This window comes from Arabidopsis lyrata (assembly GCF_000004255.2).
Source record: "Arabidopsis lyrata subsp. lyrata unplaced genomic scaffold ARALYscaffold_3, whole genome shotgun sequence".
In the NCBI taxonomy this organism is placed as follows: Eukaryota; Viridiplantae; Streptophyta; class Magnoliopsida; order Brassicales; family Brassicaceae; genus Arabidopsis; species Arabidopsis lyrata.
In genome coordinates, this window is record NW_003302553.1 from 22,830,973 (window position 1) to 22,848,330 (window position 17,358).

The window sequence follows — 17,358 nt, forward strand, 5'->3', positions numbered from 1 at the left end:
TGTTGAAACATTCCGAGTCCATTAGAAGGTTTAGATCATATTATTAAACAATAACATTCCGTTTGGTTTGGTTACAAATCGGTTTATTATTCTGGGTTTTGGTTTGGCATCGGGTTTGGCATAGTAAACCAATGATAAACCACGGAATTTGAATTTATGGAGACTGAGGTCTCGAACTTTCAATTTAGGGGGAAACTGCAGTTTAACTTCGAATCGTGTGGACCTGCAACGAGACCCGAAATCTGGGTTGGTATGGTACTATATGCAACTTCCTGGGGGGACCCATTGTCTTTCTCCCATATAATAATAATTGAATGTTTCACTTATTGGAGTTTCTCAAAAAAAAATTAAAAAAGTTGAATGGCTCAGCAATATCTCAAACTAGAATTGGGTTTAGGTCAACCTGATCCATGGAACGTAAGGAAGACATTGACGGATTTCGATGTCAGCAATATGGCTCGGGTTATCATACCGAAAATCGAGCTGGAAGCGGAAATGGGGGATGATCTTATCATAGGCATGGACGTGAGCGTGGAGGATGTAAACCGTGAGCATCCTTACTCGGTAACGATAAAAAGAGGAGGAAACGATAGCTACTACTTGGGAAACGGTTGGACCGTCATCAAAAATGCAAAAGGTCTCAACAAGGATGATGTGATTGGGCTTAGCTGGGATAAATGGAATCGAAAATTGGATTTCAAACTACTTCGTTGATACTCTATAGCTAGGTTTGTTGATCTTGTTCTTCTTTTTCTATAGTTGTTTGTTTTTTTGTTTTTTTTGGGGATAAATTCTTCAGTTTTTATGTTTTGTGAGCTTTATGAATATTAATAGTAGTAGAAGTGGTTATGTTTCTCTAGTTATTGTTTATCTCAATCCTTTGTTTTATTTATAATTTTATCTAAACTTTGTGTTTGTTGTTTAGATTTGATTAAAAGTATTTGCTCGTGAGAAACACACTTGTATTTAGTTGACACAGAATTGGCATTCCCTAGTAACTGAACCCTTTAACTGTTTAACTTGATCGAAAGTCGGTGTGACTAAAAAAGCAGACCAAAGGCTAAGAATCAACAATTGAGGAATCTTCATACAACCCGCATCTCCATAAACATTTAATTTCCTTTGTTATAGTATGTAATTACACATTACAAACATCAAATAGAATTCTTATATCTTTCCTTGATAGATCTTTCGAGAATTATTTAAGTAATCACAAATTTTGAGTCAACATGAAACTTAAAGTTTATTGATTTCAACACATATTGCCAATTATTTGTTATTTTATATACATTCTTATGTTTTGCTTATGTTTTGCTCATTTTTGTCACTTTTTGTTCAACCATAACTAAGTACCACCCTATACATAAAACATCTTCTTCTTTTTTTGTCAAAAAATGATAAAACATCTTATAATATATATATAAGACTATAACAATCTATATAACGTCAGCACTATATAAAGTAACTAAAATATATGAAAGTATGAAACTTGTGGTTTTCTATAGAAATAGACCGCGTGAACTATATTCTTATTCTCAAAAAAAAAAAAAACTATATTCTCTTATTCTTTTTTTAAATATTTTTTAAGTGAAAGTTACACGAAAAAAACTGTATTGAAAACCAAGCAAGTTAAAGTTGAACTAGGTGATATCCGCGCCATGCGCGGAAAAGATGTTACGTCAAGGCAAACTCTAATGAGAAAAGAATTGAAAAAACAAAAATTTGATAATTTCATAGTGTAAAATAAACAAAAACTTAGTGTTCAAAGAAAAAAAAAAAAACGAAAACATTAATATTTTTTAATATCCTTTGTCTTTGACAGCAAAAATAAAATTTGGATACATGTACGTGTAGTAGCACCCCTCAAGATACCTAATCAATCAAACTAATATAATCATAGATGACGTATAAATAAAAACCTTGAGAATACTTCAATTTTGCGAATCGTATCACACATACGATAATGTGATCAACACATCATGGCGTAAACATAATTGTGATAATAATTGGTTGTGGTGTAATTGTTGGTTTGTTGTTAATAATTATGTTTCTCATAGTGAAGTATAGGAAGAAGTGTGATGTCCCTCCCTCCCTCCCTCCCTCTCCCTCCTTCCCTCCCTCTCCCTCCTTCCCTCCCTCTATCACATTCACTACAACAAATACGTCAAGAGACGTCACTAATTTTAAGTCATTTGCTAAACCGACTCCAAAATTCTAAATTGGAAGGAACTTTGCGTCGCTTTGATAACCGATTTTAATTTTTAAAATTAGATATTAATAAGCGCATATTTTTTAGCTAGGATAAAGTTTTGATCCGACGCCGATTTCTGACGATTTCGTTTTCTGAAACTCAAATTCCCAGAACTCATACGAGCCTCTCGGAAATTTGCTTCTCCATATCGATCATCTCTGTTGAGATTCAGATCCAAAATTTGAAAATTCCAAATCGATTCGATCCTGAGGTTTGCTTTCTCAGTCTCTGACACTATCTTCTACAATCGGTCGAGATGGTTAGTACGGTAGATTTTCTTGTGAAATGGCGGTTTGCTTTACAATGATTTTAGGCTTAGTTAGCATATTATTGATTCGTAGAAACCTTATGGTTATGATTTTCGAGAAAAAAAACTCAAATTTGGCTAGATGTTCGATTAGATCTCTGTAATCTCTGATCTCTCTACCTATTTTCGAGTATTGAAGACGTTTTTCGTCAAATTTTCGATCAGGAATAATAGTTGTGTATCAATTTGGTAAAGAGATTTGCAGAAATGTAAGAAGAAAGACGCTACCGATATGATTCTAGTGTTAAGTTTACATAGGTCAGATTTTTGATTCATAAAGAACATTATCATGGGCAAATTGATCAGGAGTGGAGAATCAGGGTGTGTCTTTAAGTGAAGTTCATTGATGATACAGTAAGGCTAGCTAATAATAGTGTGTTACAGGTCTATAAATGAAGTTCATGGATGATACAGTGACTAGCTAATGATCAAATAGAAGCAGAGGATGGAATGACAAAACTAGCAGAGGTTCAAAACGAAGCAGATGAAAGAAGTAAGAGTTTTGAATGAACTAATCTGTTGATATGAAATCTATATGCAGGAAGAAATATAAAGATGAGTTCCTAACCATTCTCTTGGAACTATCAAACTAGGAGAACTAAATATCTGCAAAGGTTAATGTTTTGGTGAATAGTTTTCATGCTAGTAGTTTTCTTCCCCTCTTTCTCTTGTATTTCTATACTATTATTATGTGGTTGAATATCCTATTTTCTTAGAACAAGTCTTGCATTTCTTTTTGTTTCTTCTCAATTTATTATGTTGGTAATATGCAGAGAGCACAAAACAAAAAAAGTGGAGGCAAAGTCTAGAAAGGATTGAGCTACATTGTCAATGCTGTAAGTTTTGCCTTCTAGTCTCTTAACCGTGTAATCATTATTAGATAGTTTCAGTTATAGCAATCATTAGGATAGTCTCTCTACCGTGTTTTGTTTAGGACTACTTTTGTATTTGTTTAGAAAAAATTTCACAAAACTTAACATTTTTCATGTGAAATATATGAATTAAACATATTTTCTATCTATAAATAACAATATTTGAGAAGTGTTTTTGCTGATGTGTCGGACTCTCGGCTCTTGTTGATATTTAATTTTATTTTCGTAATTAAAAGTTAATTATTGCGGTAATTTACGTAAAAATCGTAATGGCAAACAATAATCATATAAAATTACTATGCTAACCTTGTATCGTTAAGGAAACATAAAAAATAAATATCTAATAATTGTTTAATTTAAAAAAAAAAGAAATCAAACGTACCGGAATTGAAGAAAGTTTTAGGGTTTAGTCCTCGTGTTCTTCCTCGTTTGAATCTAACATCAAAACAAGATAACAAGAAAACAAAAAATATACAAGACAATATATTATGTTCGTTGGTAGAGAACCCACCATGTTCGGATTGATGTTGGTTCATTGTGAACTTTATCATGTGGAGGTGATTCCTCTAATATAATTGTCGTTCTTGGAATTAAACCCTAACCCAGAGCAAAAAGAAAGAAAAAAAAAAAGAGGATAGATACATATAGGTTGCATATAGATTGTGATTTAGGTTTACGAATATCACCTTTCTCTTTGTTGTAAAATATTGCATGACATCAATTAGAAATCGATGGTGAACGGCTTGAACGAGGCTGAGTACGATCGTCATATTCGACTCCCCTTTTGGTTTTGTCGTAAATTGGTTTACCGATTGGCGATTAACCAAGACGTTCGTGAAACATTAGTATTATTGACTTTTTAAAAATTTCCAACTAGCCAATAATAATGATGGAAAACAATAAGATAAATATCACGTTTCTATTTCGATTGTGTTAGATATGGTAAATCTTAAGAATGTGTCAATTTTGATATTTTCATACTATGATCAATATTATGATAATATCGAATATCATTGTCGATCTTGGATTGTTAAGTTTATTTCCATTTAGTTGATCGTATAATCAGGAAAAATTCTATTAATTTAATATACATGATTTTGTGAAAATAGTAGTTTTGTTAGTACGGATTATCGTGTGTATATATTCTAACGGAAAATATGTTAATATTCCTTTCGTCATTATCATCTCAAAATAATAAACGTAAAAAAATAAAATAAAAAGGGTCTCTTCGTTTAGTATAAATAGCATGCATGGTGTTCAGTTGCAGATCAAACTAACCCCTGTTCTCATAATTTTTTTTTTTTTTTATGCTTCGTATGATTGTATGCGTATGTTTATTACATTCTGATGATCTAAACTCTTCCATGTTTGTTTGTAGGTATCGAGGTTTCCTCGATGGAGCTTGTGTCTTGACAATGTATGCGGGAAGTCTGACTAATACATCTATGGATTAAGCGGTATATTTTGGATTCATATCGTTTGCGGTATGTATCTACTATAATATTCATATTTGGACTAATATTGTTACCTCTATGTTTTAATCTGTTTTCCATTGGGGTTGAGAAGTCATTGACGTGTTTCTAGGGATCAAGAGTCGATGTTTATGTAGACAAAGCTTGTGTTCGTTTTATTCGCGAAGGTCCCTTGGAAATTTTTACTTTTTTGTTGTTGTATTCACCGTCGGAGATATTCCAAGCCCTAAAGCGTGCAACTATTAATATAAATATCCTCCATCGTTTTCACGAAAAAATAAGAAAACCTAAAAAAAATGGATCGATTGTAACATTTTTTAAAATTAATAATATTCGTAAACACGAAAAAATAAGAAAACCTAAAAAAAAATGGATCGATTGTAATTTACGTACCACTTTAGAAGATGTTCATCGTACCTCATCATCATGTTCTTCATCGCATGTAAACTTTTTAATATACATACCGGACTTGAAAACCTAAAATATAGCATATAACCAGAGAGAATCGACAATTTAGTGATAGAACATCACCTTTTGATCGAATCTGACATGATGGAAAGACGACTCTTAATTAATATCTTGTCCATGCCAAATCTTCAAACCATCATATTGAATTATTGATGCTATCCTGCATCATACAGTTCAAGCTAATAAAAGAGGGTGTTCTTTAAAATTACCTTGGATTATCTGATTGGATCATGCACGAATAATGAATATAGACTCGATGAAAGTGTATTAATCTCCATTGATCGTAATGAAAAACGTGGGATTTCGTAGAAGGAGACGGAGAATGGTCGTGTCACGTGTGTCTTCTTTTTTTTTTTTCTTTTTTTTTCGCTTTGTTTTCCGTTTTTTTTTTCCCAACCAATCGTTTGTGATAATTATGAGTTAAAAATTAAATTTTCCTCTTTTGATAAATAGATATTGGCAAAAAATATCAAAACAATCCTACGTATATTCTTGAAATTTGATTCATATCTCTAATATATCAAAATAATATATATATATATATATATAAGACAGTCTTTGACGAGTGGACAATTTTGTAGAATGAGTAGTAAACTGATAGTCGCACATCAGCCCTATCTAGATATGCATGTAGTTCATGATTTGCCACTTCTATCTGATGGAATATGGTTTGAAAATCTACCTGTCTGAATGCATTCGCAGCCTTCTTAACCAATCCAAATGTTTCTTTACCTTTAAAACGGACCAATAAATTTTGTATAGATGGTATGTACAAATTCCTCTACTCGCCTTCGGATAAACCACATTGATTGCTTTCGCAATTGATTTGTGCCTATCTGAAATAATGGCTAGGCCCTCATCATCTGGTATGACACAGCTCAGTTGCTTGAAAAATTCATCATTTTCTGTATCAACCACAGCAAAAGCAATCGGAAAAATCTGAAAATTACCATCTTGAGCTGTTGCTGTAAGAAGTGTCCCTTTGTATTTTCCCTGTAGAAAAGTACCATCAACAACCACCACTTTCCTCATGAATGGAAATCCAAGCATGCTTGCACCAAAGGCTAGAAACATGTACTTAAATCTTTTTTCTTCATCAACTTCAAGTCTCGTCAATGTCCCCGGATTAGCCCTTCTTAACATGTACAAGTAAGTAGGTAGTTGCTCATAACCACTCTCTGGACTTCCTCTTACCAATTCTCGCGCATACCTCAGCGTCCTATAAGCCTTCCAATAATCCATCTATTAAGAAAAACGTTTGTTAAAATTTAAAAACGCCAAGTAATGTTTTAAAATGCCAAAAATTATTAAAATTTGTATTGTACCTTGATCTGAAAACGTTTGTTCAATGATTCAGCAACATGCATTGGCAATACTTTGGGGCCAATTCCACCAACAAAATCATTGTATAATACTCCAAGAATATCATGAGTTGCTTGACGGGCACGTGCAGAACGCTCTGTTACTGAACATGAGTGTTCAGAAATAAAAACACGAATATGAAACTTTAGGTAGTCTCTTTGTGTCGTAGCTCGTACCCTCCACGTACACCCTTTTATCCAGCACTTGACAATCAATAGAAAAGGTGTCGATTTGTCTACGTAGAAATCGAATCTCTGTACTACGGTTAGTATCTTCAGTCGTGTTTCCAAGTGTTCTTTTGATTCGTAACACTGTCCAACAGCCAAATCCACAGAAGGCAATTGAAACTTTGCGTAATAATCATCATCTTTTTGTTCTTCAGTATATATACCTGAACTCTTTTTCTTCAACGACAATATTTGTTTTTCTTCTACAACTGGTGGAATCCCATACAAGCTATAATTCTCATCATCAGAATCTGTTCCGTCAGAGTCGTCACAGTAATCAAATCTCGTTTCTTCATCATCATCGTCGTCATCGCCAATAGCTTCATGAATCAAATCTGTAACTTCCTTAACCAACTCGTTTGCGATTCTTGTTCGTTTTCTCTGCAAGGTACTGTCAACGATGCCATTGTTGTTGGGTTGATTAGCTTCAATTGTAACTTTCTTCTTCACTTCATCACAAAGTCGAATTGTATCGCTCTTCAATTGCCCCAAAAAAGAGTGAAACTGTCTTGAATTAGTAATAAAAACGGGTGGTGTATCATCCGGTAAATTCTGAGACAACATCTTCGAAATCTTGTAACTCAACACAACATCACAGCCTCTATTCTCGATTCCGTAATCCTCCATTACCATTCGAATGCATTGAGAGTAACTGGTTTCCCTATTAGCTTCCAGAACTCGACATCCTCTATTTGTATCAATGATGAACGACCATTTGTTATTCTCGAAATTTTATTAGACTATTTACAAAATTTGCCATTAGTATTATACATACATATATTCCATGGGGTGATTTCGAGACTCCATTGCAAAGGTGCATAGACAACATTCATCAGATTGAATTTATCCCCACGAAACCAGTTTTTAACGAGTGGTCTATTTTTTAAGTGACTAACCCACATATTAAAAACATGCTTAAGCACATCACCTTTGAACCAAACTAAGGCAGTGTGGAGAAAAAATCATGACACACAACATCAACCAAAATCCGGTTTTTTATTGTATTTTTATGCAACTATCATTATTTTAATAATATATCTATTGTTTTTTTTTTCCTCAAACACCATTTATATTAAGATATCGGAAAGAGATTCTCCGCTAGGGAGAGCTAACCAGGTTCCGATGTGCTTACATGGGAGAAAAGACTATTTCAAGCCCGAACTTTTTTAGCTGAATATCAGCCCGAGTATTGAACTTTCGAGGAATAAATCTAATACTAAACGAAGGTAATAAACAACTAAGGGACCGGAAAGTGGTTAATCCCGCTGCGAAGGTTGGCCAATCATCTTGAGCATCAAGGATAGAAATCAAGTCTGAACAATCGGAAGCAAAAGTACAATTGGAATCGCCAATCGAGCTCATGCACTCCATTACCCAAAGCAAGGAGTCAAATTCTGCGTGGAGCGGTGACAAACTTCTATGGGCATTTCTTAGCCCTAGATGACAGATTTTGTCTTGACCAACTAGAACCAATCCTGACCCGCTCAGAGTGTCATCCATATGCCAAGAAGCATCAAACTGGCATTCCGAGGTCAAAAGAGGCGAGGGTTGAGCTGGTACCGGGAGGAGAGGAGAATCTTCAGAAGATCTTTCTTTCACGTTTGCTTGTTTCCAAACTTTCGCCTCTTGAATTGCCAAGGCTAAAGTTTCATGGGGAGGTTCTTTATAGTTTTCAAAAAGAAATTTATTCTGACTTTTCCATATATACCATAATATCCATGGAAAAAGTTCAAGAACTTCCTCTTCTATTCCGAATTCTTTCCCACGCCAGAGAAGAAAATCAAAATTATAGAAGAGGGAGTTTCTAGGAAAAATGTGCCCTGAAGAGGGGATAGGTGACAAAGCCCAAATCTGTCGCGAGGGCGGGCAGACAAAGAGAAGATGATTAATAGATTCTTCTGGCCCTCCGCAACAAGGACATCCTTTATCTGTGCCAATATGTCGGTAAGAGAGTCTTTGGCACGTGGCTAGACATCCCAAGATACATTGCCACGCAAAATACATAAGCTTCTGCGTAGTTTTAAGCTTCCATACTTGTGCCTGAAGTGCCGAAACACCTGGTCCCTGGAAAGGGGGGTCACAAGTAGGACGAGATAAATCTCGCGCGGCCCAGTATCCTGACTTAACAGTATAATTACCGGACTTGGTATGGACCTAGCTAAAACAATCACTCAAATAGGTACGACTTGTGCGAATCCCTAAAATGAGTGGAATATCATCGGGATCGATCAACGCTTGAAGGCGATCAACTTTCCACATCTTTGTGGGTTGGTCGATTAGGTCGTTGCCATAGAGATGAAGATCTTTTATGGCAAGAATACTCTTCGCGGGTCTAGCCAGAATTGTGGGAATCTAGGGATCTTCCCAAACTTTGGTAAGCATACTGGAACTGATGGTTCTCCGAAGTCCAGAGACCAGGAGGAGTTTGGCAGCCATAATGCTTCTCCAGCCGTATGAAGGCTAATTAGAAGTTCGTATATCTAAGTGGTCACTAAAGCAAAAATAACGACCCCTTAGAACCTTACTTAAGAGGGAGCTTGGGAATCTGATAAGGCGCCACAATTGCTTAGCTAATAAAGCTAGATTAAATTCTTCAAGTGTTCTAAATCCAAGACCTCCATCGGAATATGGGGTGCAGAGTTTATCCCATGCTATCCAATGGATACCATTACTATTTTTATTGGTTTTCCATCAGAAATTAGCAATGGCACTACTTAGTTTAGAGCGAATAGCCTTCGGGAGTAAAAACATGACATAACATATGTCGGAAGTGCATGTGCAAAATACTTTATAAGAACTTCTTTACCACCTCTAGACAAGAATTTTGTTGACCAAGTATTAAGCCTCTTTTGTAGTCTATCTCTCACAAAAGAAAAGACCTGAACCTTAGAGCCATGTATTTTTTCAGGGAGACCCAAGTTCGTTCCCATGCCCCCGTCTTTATGGATTCCTAATGTTGTCTTAACGGTATTTTAGGTTACATTGTCCACATCCTGCCCAATATTACCGAAGATTTAGCAGTATTTAACTGTTGTCCCGAAGCCTCGCCATAAATGAGGAGAATATTAATGATTTCTTGACCTTGAGACGCGTCTGCCTTACAGAAGAATAAACTGTCGTCTGCGAACAACAGGTGGGAGGTGGAAGGACTTGCTCGGGAAATTTGCAAACCTTGAATGCGGCCATTCCATTCTACATCTTTAAGTTTTACAACCAGGGCTTCCGTACATAGAATAAACATGAATGGGGAAATAGGATCACCTTAGCAGATTCCTCTGGACGGTCTAATAAAGCCCCTCGGTGAACCATTTAGGAGAACTTTATACGAGACAGTTTATATTCTTTAAACTAATATTTTTCATAGATATATAAAGCATAGATAAAACCAAATTCCACACATGGGAAGAGCTCACAGAGGAGCAGAACGTAATCCAGAGACTCTGTTGCAAAAGTGCAAACCCCCGAGAAGTCAGTCTTTGACGAGTGTGCAATTATTTAAGTTACTCTAGAGAGGAAGAACGTCAGGTCTAAGAAAGTAGCTCAACCCAAGAGAAAAACAACCTTTATCGAGGACAAAGCCTAGAGAAAGCTAACTTCCACACCTGGAAAGAGCTTACAGAGGAGCAGGAGGTGATCCCGAGACTCCGTTGCAAAAATGCAAAGACAACACTCATCAGATTGAATTTATTCCCAAGAAACCTGTCTTTGACGAATGGACAATTATTTAAGTGTCTCAGGAGAGGAAGAGCGTCAGGTCCAAGACAGCATCTCAGCCCAAGAGCAAAACAACTTTTGTCGAGAATAAAGCCTAGAGAAAACCAAATTTCACACCTCGGAAGAGCTCACAGAGGAACATGAGGTGATTTTGAGATTCTGTTGCAAAAGTGCATAGACAACATTCATCGGATTGAATTTATCCCCAAGAAACCTGTTTTTAACGAGTGGTCTATTTTTTAAGTGACTAACCCACATATTAAAAACATGCTTAAACACATCACCTTTGAACCAAACTAAGGCAGTGTGGAGAAAAAATCATGACACACAACATCAACCAAAATCGAGTTTTTTATTGTATATTTTATGCAACTATTATTATTTTAATAATATATCTATTGTTTAAATATATCATTTTTCTCATTTATGTTTCTATTATATATATTAAGATTAAACACTATTAATTGTTCATTACTAATAATGGTATTAAAACCCCTACAACCCCGCGCCGGGCGCGGGGACCACCCCTAGTATAACCTTATATTCATAATATATTTATTTTCTGTTTGTCTGTAATCATCATATTCCTATGTTAATATGGTTTCATTAAGAATATTACCACTTTAAAAACACTGCATTTTCAGAAAGTATACTAATCCATTAATAATTTAACTATTTTACAACATACTGTGTGATATAGCTAGATGGAGTTACACAATATCAAAATATTACACGGAAGACGGCAGCTTAACAATCTAAACCTGTGCGGTCAAGATTCAATATTTTTAGATTACAACTTAGGTAAAACCGTCATAACTACCTTCTAAACTTTTATTAGAAATTTTCTACATAAGAAGATTCGACGCATCGTTTAGACTTTATCTCCAAGTTTGATACATCTAATACAACAAAAACTACATATTTAAAATCTTTATCGTCTTTACCCCTTCATCCTAAAAGATCGAAATCCAAATAGAAACTATTATTTTCTCATTAAGGATATTTTCCAGTTTTTATACGTCAACTTTTGAGCAAAACATTGCCTAAAATTTTAACCTGAGATTTCAAATAATGTTTAGAAGATATAATTGGATGTGTATTCGATAATCTTACCAATAAAATATTAGTATAATTGAAATTAAGAACCTTCTTACTAAATATTATCTCCATTAGTAAATAATAAATACCATCTCCATTGGGTATCTCACATCAATATAATATTAGTTTAATTATCTTAATTAATTAGTTATATTTATTTATAAATAATTTTCTAATAATATTGAATTACTTTAAATAAGAGTTTCTAAATGTCTCTAGTTTAAAAAATCCAATGGAAATGATCTTATATGACAATTACCTTTTAAAATTTAAACTTTTCTAATTAATCTAACACAAACGATGTAACGTTAAATTAAGTAGTGAGAAGAATATTATCAAAATTTATTAATTTAAATATTATACCTTAACAATAGTTGATTACATCCATAGTTTTTATTTTTTTAAATCATAATGTTGGTACGTAGACATGTCAATTAGGGCCAAAGCCCGCGGGCTAGCCTGGTCCAGCCCTGAAAAACGGCGGGTTCGGGCTTCAAAATATATGTCCAGAAATTATCGGGCCTTTCGGGCTAAGCCCGTTCGGGCTAAAGGGTTTTTTTTGGGCTTAGCCCGGCCGGGCTCGGGCTAGCCCGAAAAGCCCTTTAAAAAATATTTTGACCTTTTTTTGTTAATATTTTTGTTTAATTGTAAGATTTGTTGTAAAAAACTTTTTTTAGAGTTGAAAACCCTAAACTTAGTTTTTTTGTTGTGTATTACTATAAATCGAAAAAGCAAATATTAGCTCTACTACCTAATTTGAATTATTTTGATTTTATATCTATACTAGTATAATCGCAGCACTTTTTGTGACGGGTGGGTAAAAAAGCTTTCGGGTATATCCGATATCCGACCTATTTTAAAAATTCATTCACAAAAAATTTGTTGGGTCGGGTTATATTTAACCCAACTCATACACCGAATATTCCATATTTAATAATTTAGATTTTTAGAAGATTTGATTAAGATTTATAATTATGATTCTCCTATCATCTTTGTTTGATTTGTTTTTAATTGTTTTGAATCATCATATAATACATAAAGTAAAAAAAAAAAATCAATTTTTTTTCTGCATATACTGTGATTTGAAATTTTAAAAACGGACATATATTATCCAATTGACGAAAATGTGTGTTCAACGTTCTACATCGATTAAAATATTTAGACAATGATTCAGAATCATATCATAAATAAGAACATTAATAAAATAAATGAGTTTTTTGGCGGGATGGGTTTGGCGGGACGGGTTTTTGAATCAACAATAATAAAAAGATTAAAATATCATTAATCCGCCGCTTCAATACGGATTTAATCCTTTTTTTAATACAAATCACAGGACGGGTTAAGAAATTACGGAACGGGTTATATTTCGGAAATGATTTATATGGCGGACGAATTTGAATCAATATTTATATACCGCTTTAATACGGGTTAAATTCTCAGTTTATTAATAATTATCTCGTGGACTCGTGGTATACCGTTACTTAATAACAATTGTAAACTATAATATAAATAAATATGTTATAAGGAGATACAATTTACAAAATATTTTTATACTAACTCTAAAATTAAATCATCCCGCGGTGTACCGCGGGTTAAAATCTAGTTTTATCTAGTATAAGTTTAAACAATTTATTTTGATTATTTATTTGATTTTAATTTTTAAAAAAAAAACTAAATTAGCGTTAGTGGTTATTTAAATTTTGATTGACTTGTTTCATATATAGATTATTTTTTAAGAGATATTAGAAATTATAAGTTTGTTTTTGTTGTCGGAAGAAAAGCCCAAAAAAGCCCGGAAAAGCCCTATAGCCCTGTTTGGGCCGGACCGTGCTTTGAAATATAGGCTCAGGATTTTTACGGGCCGGGCTCAAATATGTACGGGTTTTGCGGGCTTCGGTCCGGGCCGGGCTAGCCCGATTGACATGCCTATTGGTACGTAAAGATAAGTCATAAGCCTAAAGTAATTGAATTTTGACTTTTGATATTATAAATTTATAATAATCCGGTAACAATTGTGACATAAAAAGTCTCTAAAATATCTTGTTGGAGAAAAACACCTAAGTGACTTAAATGGAGAGGGTAGCCTCCCGTTTGACCGATTTCTCGGAGTCGGAAGAGAAATTAATTTTTCCTAAAGGTACATCTCTGGCAAAACACTCATCTTTAATGGCCTAGTCAAATTTCAAACTGATTATATTATTTTATGTACATTAAACTTGAATCACAATTAAATTTTAATAAAAACAGGGAAAGGCAGGCCTGGACAAAATATCCAGAACCGAATACCCGAACCGAAAAACCCGAACAATATCCGAACAGAACCCGAACCCGATTTTTAAAAATACCCTAATGGGTCCTAACCTCCTACCCGAAAAAAACCCGAACCGAACCCGAACCGAATCCAATACCCGAATGTACCCGAATGTACCCGAATACAAATATACACCTAAAAATATTAGTTATTTTTATATTTATAATACCCGAAATACTTAAAATTATAATCATAAATCCGAATATATTAGGTATTTTAGATATTTTTGGTTATATTTGGGTAAAGAGTAACCAATGTATTTTCGAGAAATCGGGTATTTCGGTTAGATTTGGGTATATATGAGTTAAAAACCCGAACCCGACCCGAACCCGAAAATATTCCGGGTATTTTTGGTTATTTTCGGGTATTTTGCTTTTTATTAAAATATCCAAACCCGAACCGAACCCGAACAGAATTTTTAGAATACCCGAATGGGTCTTGACCCCCTACCCGAATAGACCCGATACCCGAAAAAAAAGAACCGAACCCGAACGGGTACCCGAATGCCCAGGCCTAACAGTAATAATATTTCATATATTTTCTCAAAGATTTATATTATGTATGATATTTAATATTTTTTTTGAGAAATTGTTAAAAATGCGTCTTTTTCAATACCCCTTTTCAAAAAACCTTTTTGAGAGTTTATTTTTAAGTTTGCCCTCTTTTAATTTTTAATGACCATTTACCCTTATTTGAAACAAAATTAGGTCCATAAAATACAAAATATTTTTTGGCGGAAAAAGTGATCCCGCAAATTTTTGGCGGGAAACGTGATCCCGCAATTTTCCTGCCAAAAATTTTTTTTTCCGGAAAAGTGATTCCGCAATTTTTTGAGCGAAATTTTTTTGGCGGGAAAATTTTTGGCGGAAAAAATTTACAAGGTATTTTAAAAGTTTTACAGAGTATTTACAAGTGTTTTGTAAGGTTTTACAATGTATTTTAAAAGGTTTTACAAGATACTTATAAGGTTTTATAAGGTATTTATAACTTGTAAAACCTTATAAAAAACTTGTAAAACTTTATAACTTGTAAAACCTTATAAAATAGCTTGTAAAATCTTATAATATCTTATAAATACCTTATCAATACGTTGTAAAACCTTTTAAAATACATTGTAAAACTTTATAAATACCCTATAAAACCTTTAAATACCTTGTAAATTTTTCCAGCCAAAAAAAATTGCGGAATCACTTTTCCCGCAAAAAAATAATTTCGCAGGAAAATTTTACAAGGTATTTTAAAGGTTTTACAAGTTTTTACAAAAATTAAATTTGTAATTTTGATGTGTGCACATTCTCGTGTTTTCCTTATATATTTGTGATATCTTTCATTAAAATAATGGTAATTTAGTCATTTTAGAGACTCATAAGTTATAACGTCATTATCTTTTAATATCCCTTGTTATCGTAATTTTAGAGACTCATAAGTTATAACTAAATAAATAAATATAGCTTTTTTTTCCCCTATAAATAAATATAGCTACGAAATTGAATTGCTATCAAGATTGGAATCAAATCAATGGAGTTTCATCATCCCTAGTGATGTTAATTTGGGCATGGAACCCCCATTTAATAAATGAGTATGTACAAAAAAAATTAGCCCATTTAAACCCATTTAGGGAAAAATGTTAAATGGGGTTAAATGGGTTACCCCAATTAAATCCATTTATTAAATGGGGTTTCCCACAAATAAATGGGTACCCATTTAAACCCATTTATATTTTATTTAATATTAGTTATTTTATTTAATATTAGTTATTTTTATTAATAATGTTAATATTTTAATAACTAAAATAAAAGAGCAAAATATTAAATATATTTAACATTAATATTCTACTTAAATTCAATTTTTGTTTTAAATATTTAAAAGAAAACGTAAAATCACGTTTCCTATAACATGGTTATGCGATTATGGCGGAAAAACACGAGTTTACGGTTTTGCAGGAAAATGCGGGTTTACGGTTTTGGCGGGAAAACGCGGGGTTGCGATTTTGGCGGGAAAATGCGGGTTTACGCCAAAACCGTAAACCCGCATTTTCCCGCCAAAATCGTAAAATTGCGTTTTATCACCAAAAATATCATACTATAAAATGACGTTTTCCCGCCAAAACCGCAAAATTTCATTTTTAAAAAAAACTATATTATTCTTCAACAAAATAATAAAAACAGTTATATCATTATTTATCAATTATATTTAATGAAATAATTTGTAAATTTTAAATAACCAATTAAAATCATTATTGATTATTTTATATTGTTTAGAACAAAACAATGTTATATGGGTTTAAATGGGTTTAAATGGGTAAAGGAAATCTAAATGGGTTTAAATGGGTAAAGGAAATCTAAATGGGTTTAAATGGGGAGGTTAAATGGGGTGTAAACTTAAATGGGGTTAAATGGGGTGGATCTAAATGGGATGGGTTTTAAATGGGCTGGGTCTAAATGGGCTGGGTTAGCCCATATTAACATCCCTAATCATCCCCATGATATTCCTATGCAAAGACATGATCACAACTTCATATCTCTCATTTCTACATTTTTAATGTTATTTTTGTAAAAGTTCCATATATGTAAAATCTCTTCTTTCTTTCCACCTACATCATACAGCTTCAAGAAAATTTGTAAGCTGATTTAACGACTTGGTATCAAGCAACACCTCAGTCAAACTCATCAGTTTTATAGTCTTTGCTATTGAAACGGCTCTCAAGTAAGCCACGTCAAAGACAACCAGACATTGTAACAACTTACTATATATTTGAGTCAACAAAAATAAAGTGAAGGAACCACATATTAGTTTTAACGTATAAACTATCTTGGAAAATATAGAAAGACTCAAACTTTTTTTATTCATGCTGATTTAAGCATACCAATATAAACTATCAGTAGCAAGAGAGATACAGTCCGGTGGTTCTTCTCCACCAACCGTAGCATTTTCTTGTAACGGTGGTGAGGCTTCCTCGTTTGTATTGGGACCTTCGACTGGAGAACTCTCCTCCAGTGGCGGTTGTGGTGGTTCCACAGGTTCTGTCACTTCAGAAGAACTGTCATTAGTCTCTGGTGGTGACTGAGACGATTCGTCTCGAGCTCCTGTCGTCGTCTCCTCCGTCTTTTCCTCCACCACCGTCTCAAGAGCTAACGCCGGTTTCAAAGGAGAAGGCTTTTCATCGGCGTAGTAAACCCTATGCCCAATCTCACCTTGCACAAGATTAAACAAACTCTTCTCCAAAGGATAATATATCAAAGCCTCTTCTCCTTTACCAACAAACTGATCGGACCC

The 17,358-nt window shown here is 33.8% G+C and overlaps 1 protein-coding gene and 1 long non-coding RNA gene across 3 annotated transcripts; both read left to right on the forward strand.

Moving 5' to 3' along the window:
- The first annotated feature begins 360 nt into the window (after positions 1-360).
- Positions 361-714, forward strand: LOC9322245 (B3 domain-containing protein At1g10455). Its single transcript, XM_002884094.2, has one exon. It carries the CDS (start codon positions 361-363, stop codon positions 712-714), a length of 354 nt encoding a protein of 117 aa, XP_002884140.1.
- Positions 715-2,169: 1,455 nt separating this feature from the next.
- Positions 2,170-5,127, forward strand: LOC110229652. Of its 2 annotated transcripts, none has more exons than XR_002333020.1 (4): positions 2,170-2,510; positions 2,943-3,051; positions 3,332-3,394; positions 4,809-5,127. It is a non-coding gene; the product is annotated as an uncharacterized LOC110229652 (long non-coding RNA). The 2 variants fall into 2 exon arrangements; XR_002333019.1 differs by having other exon boundaries at positions 2,179-2,462.
- Positions 5,128-17,358: the final 12,231 nt, after the last annotated feature.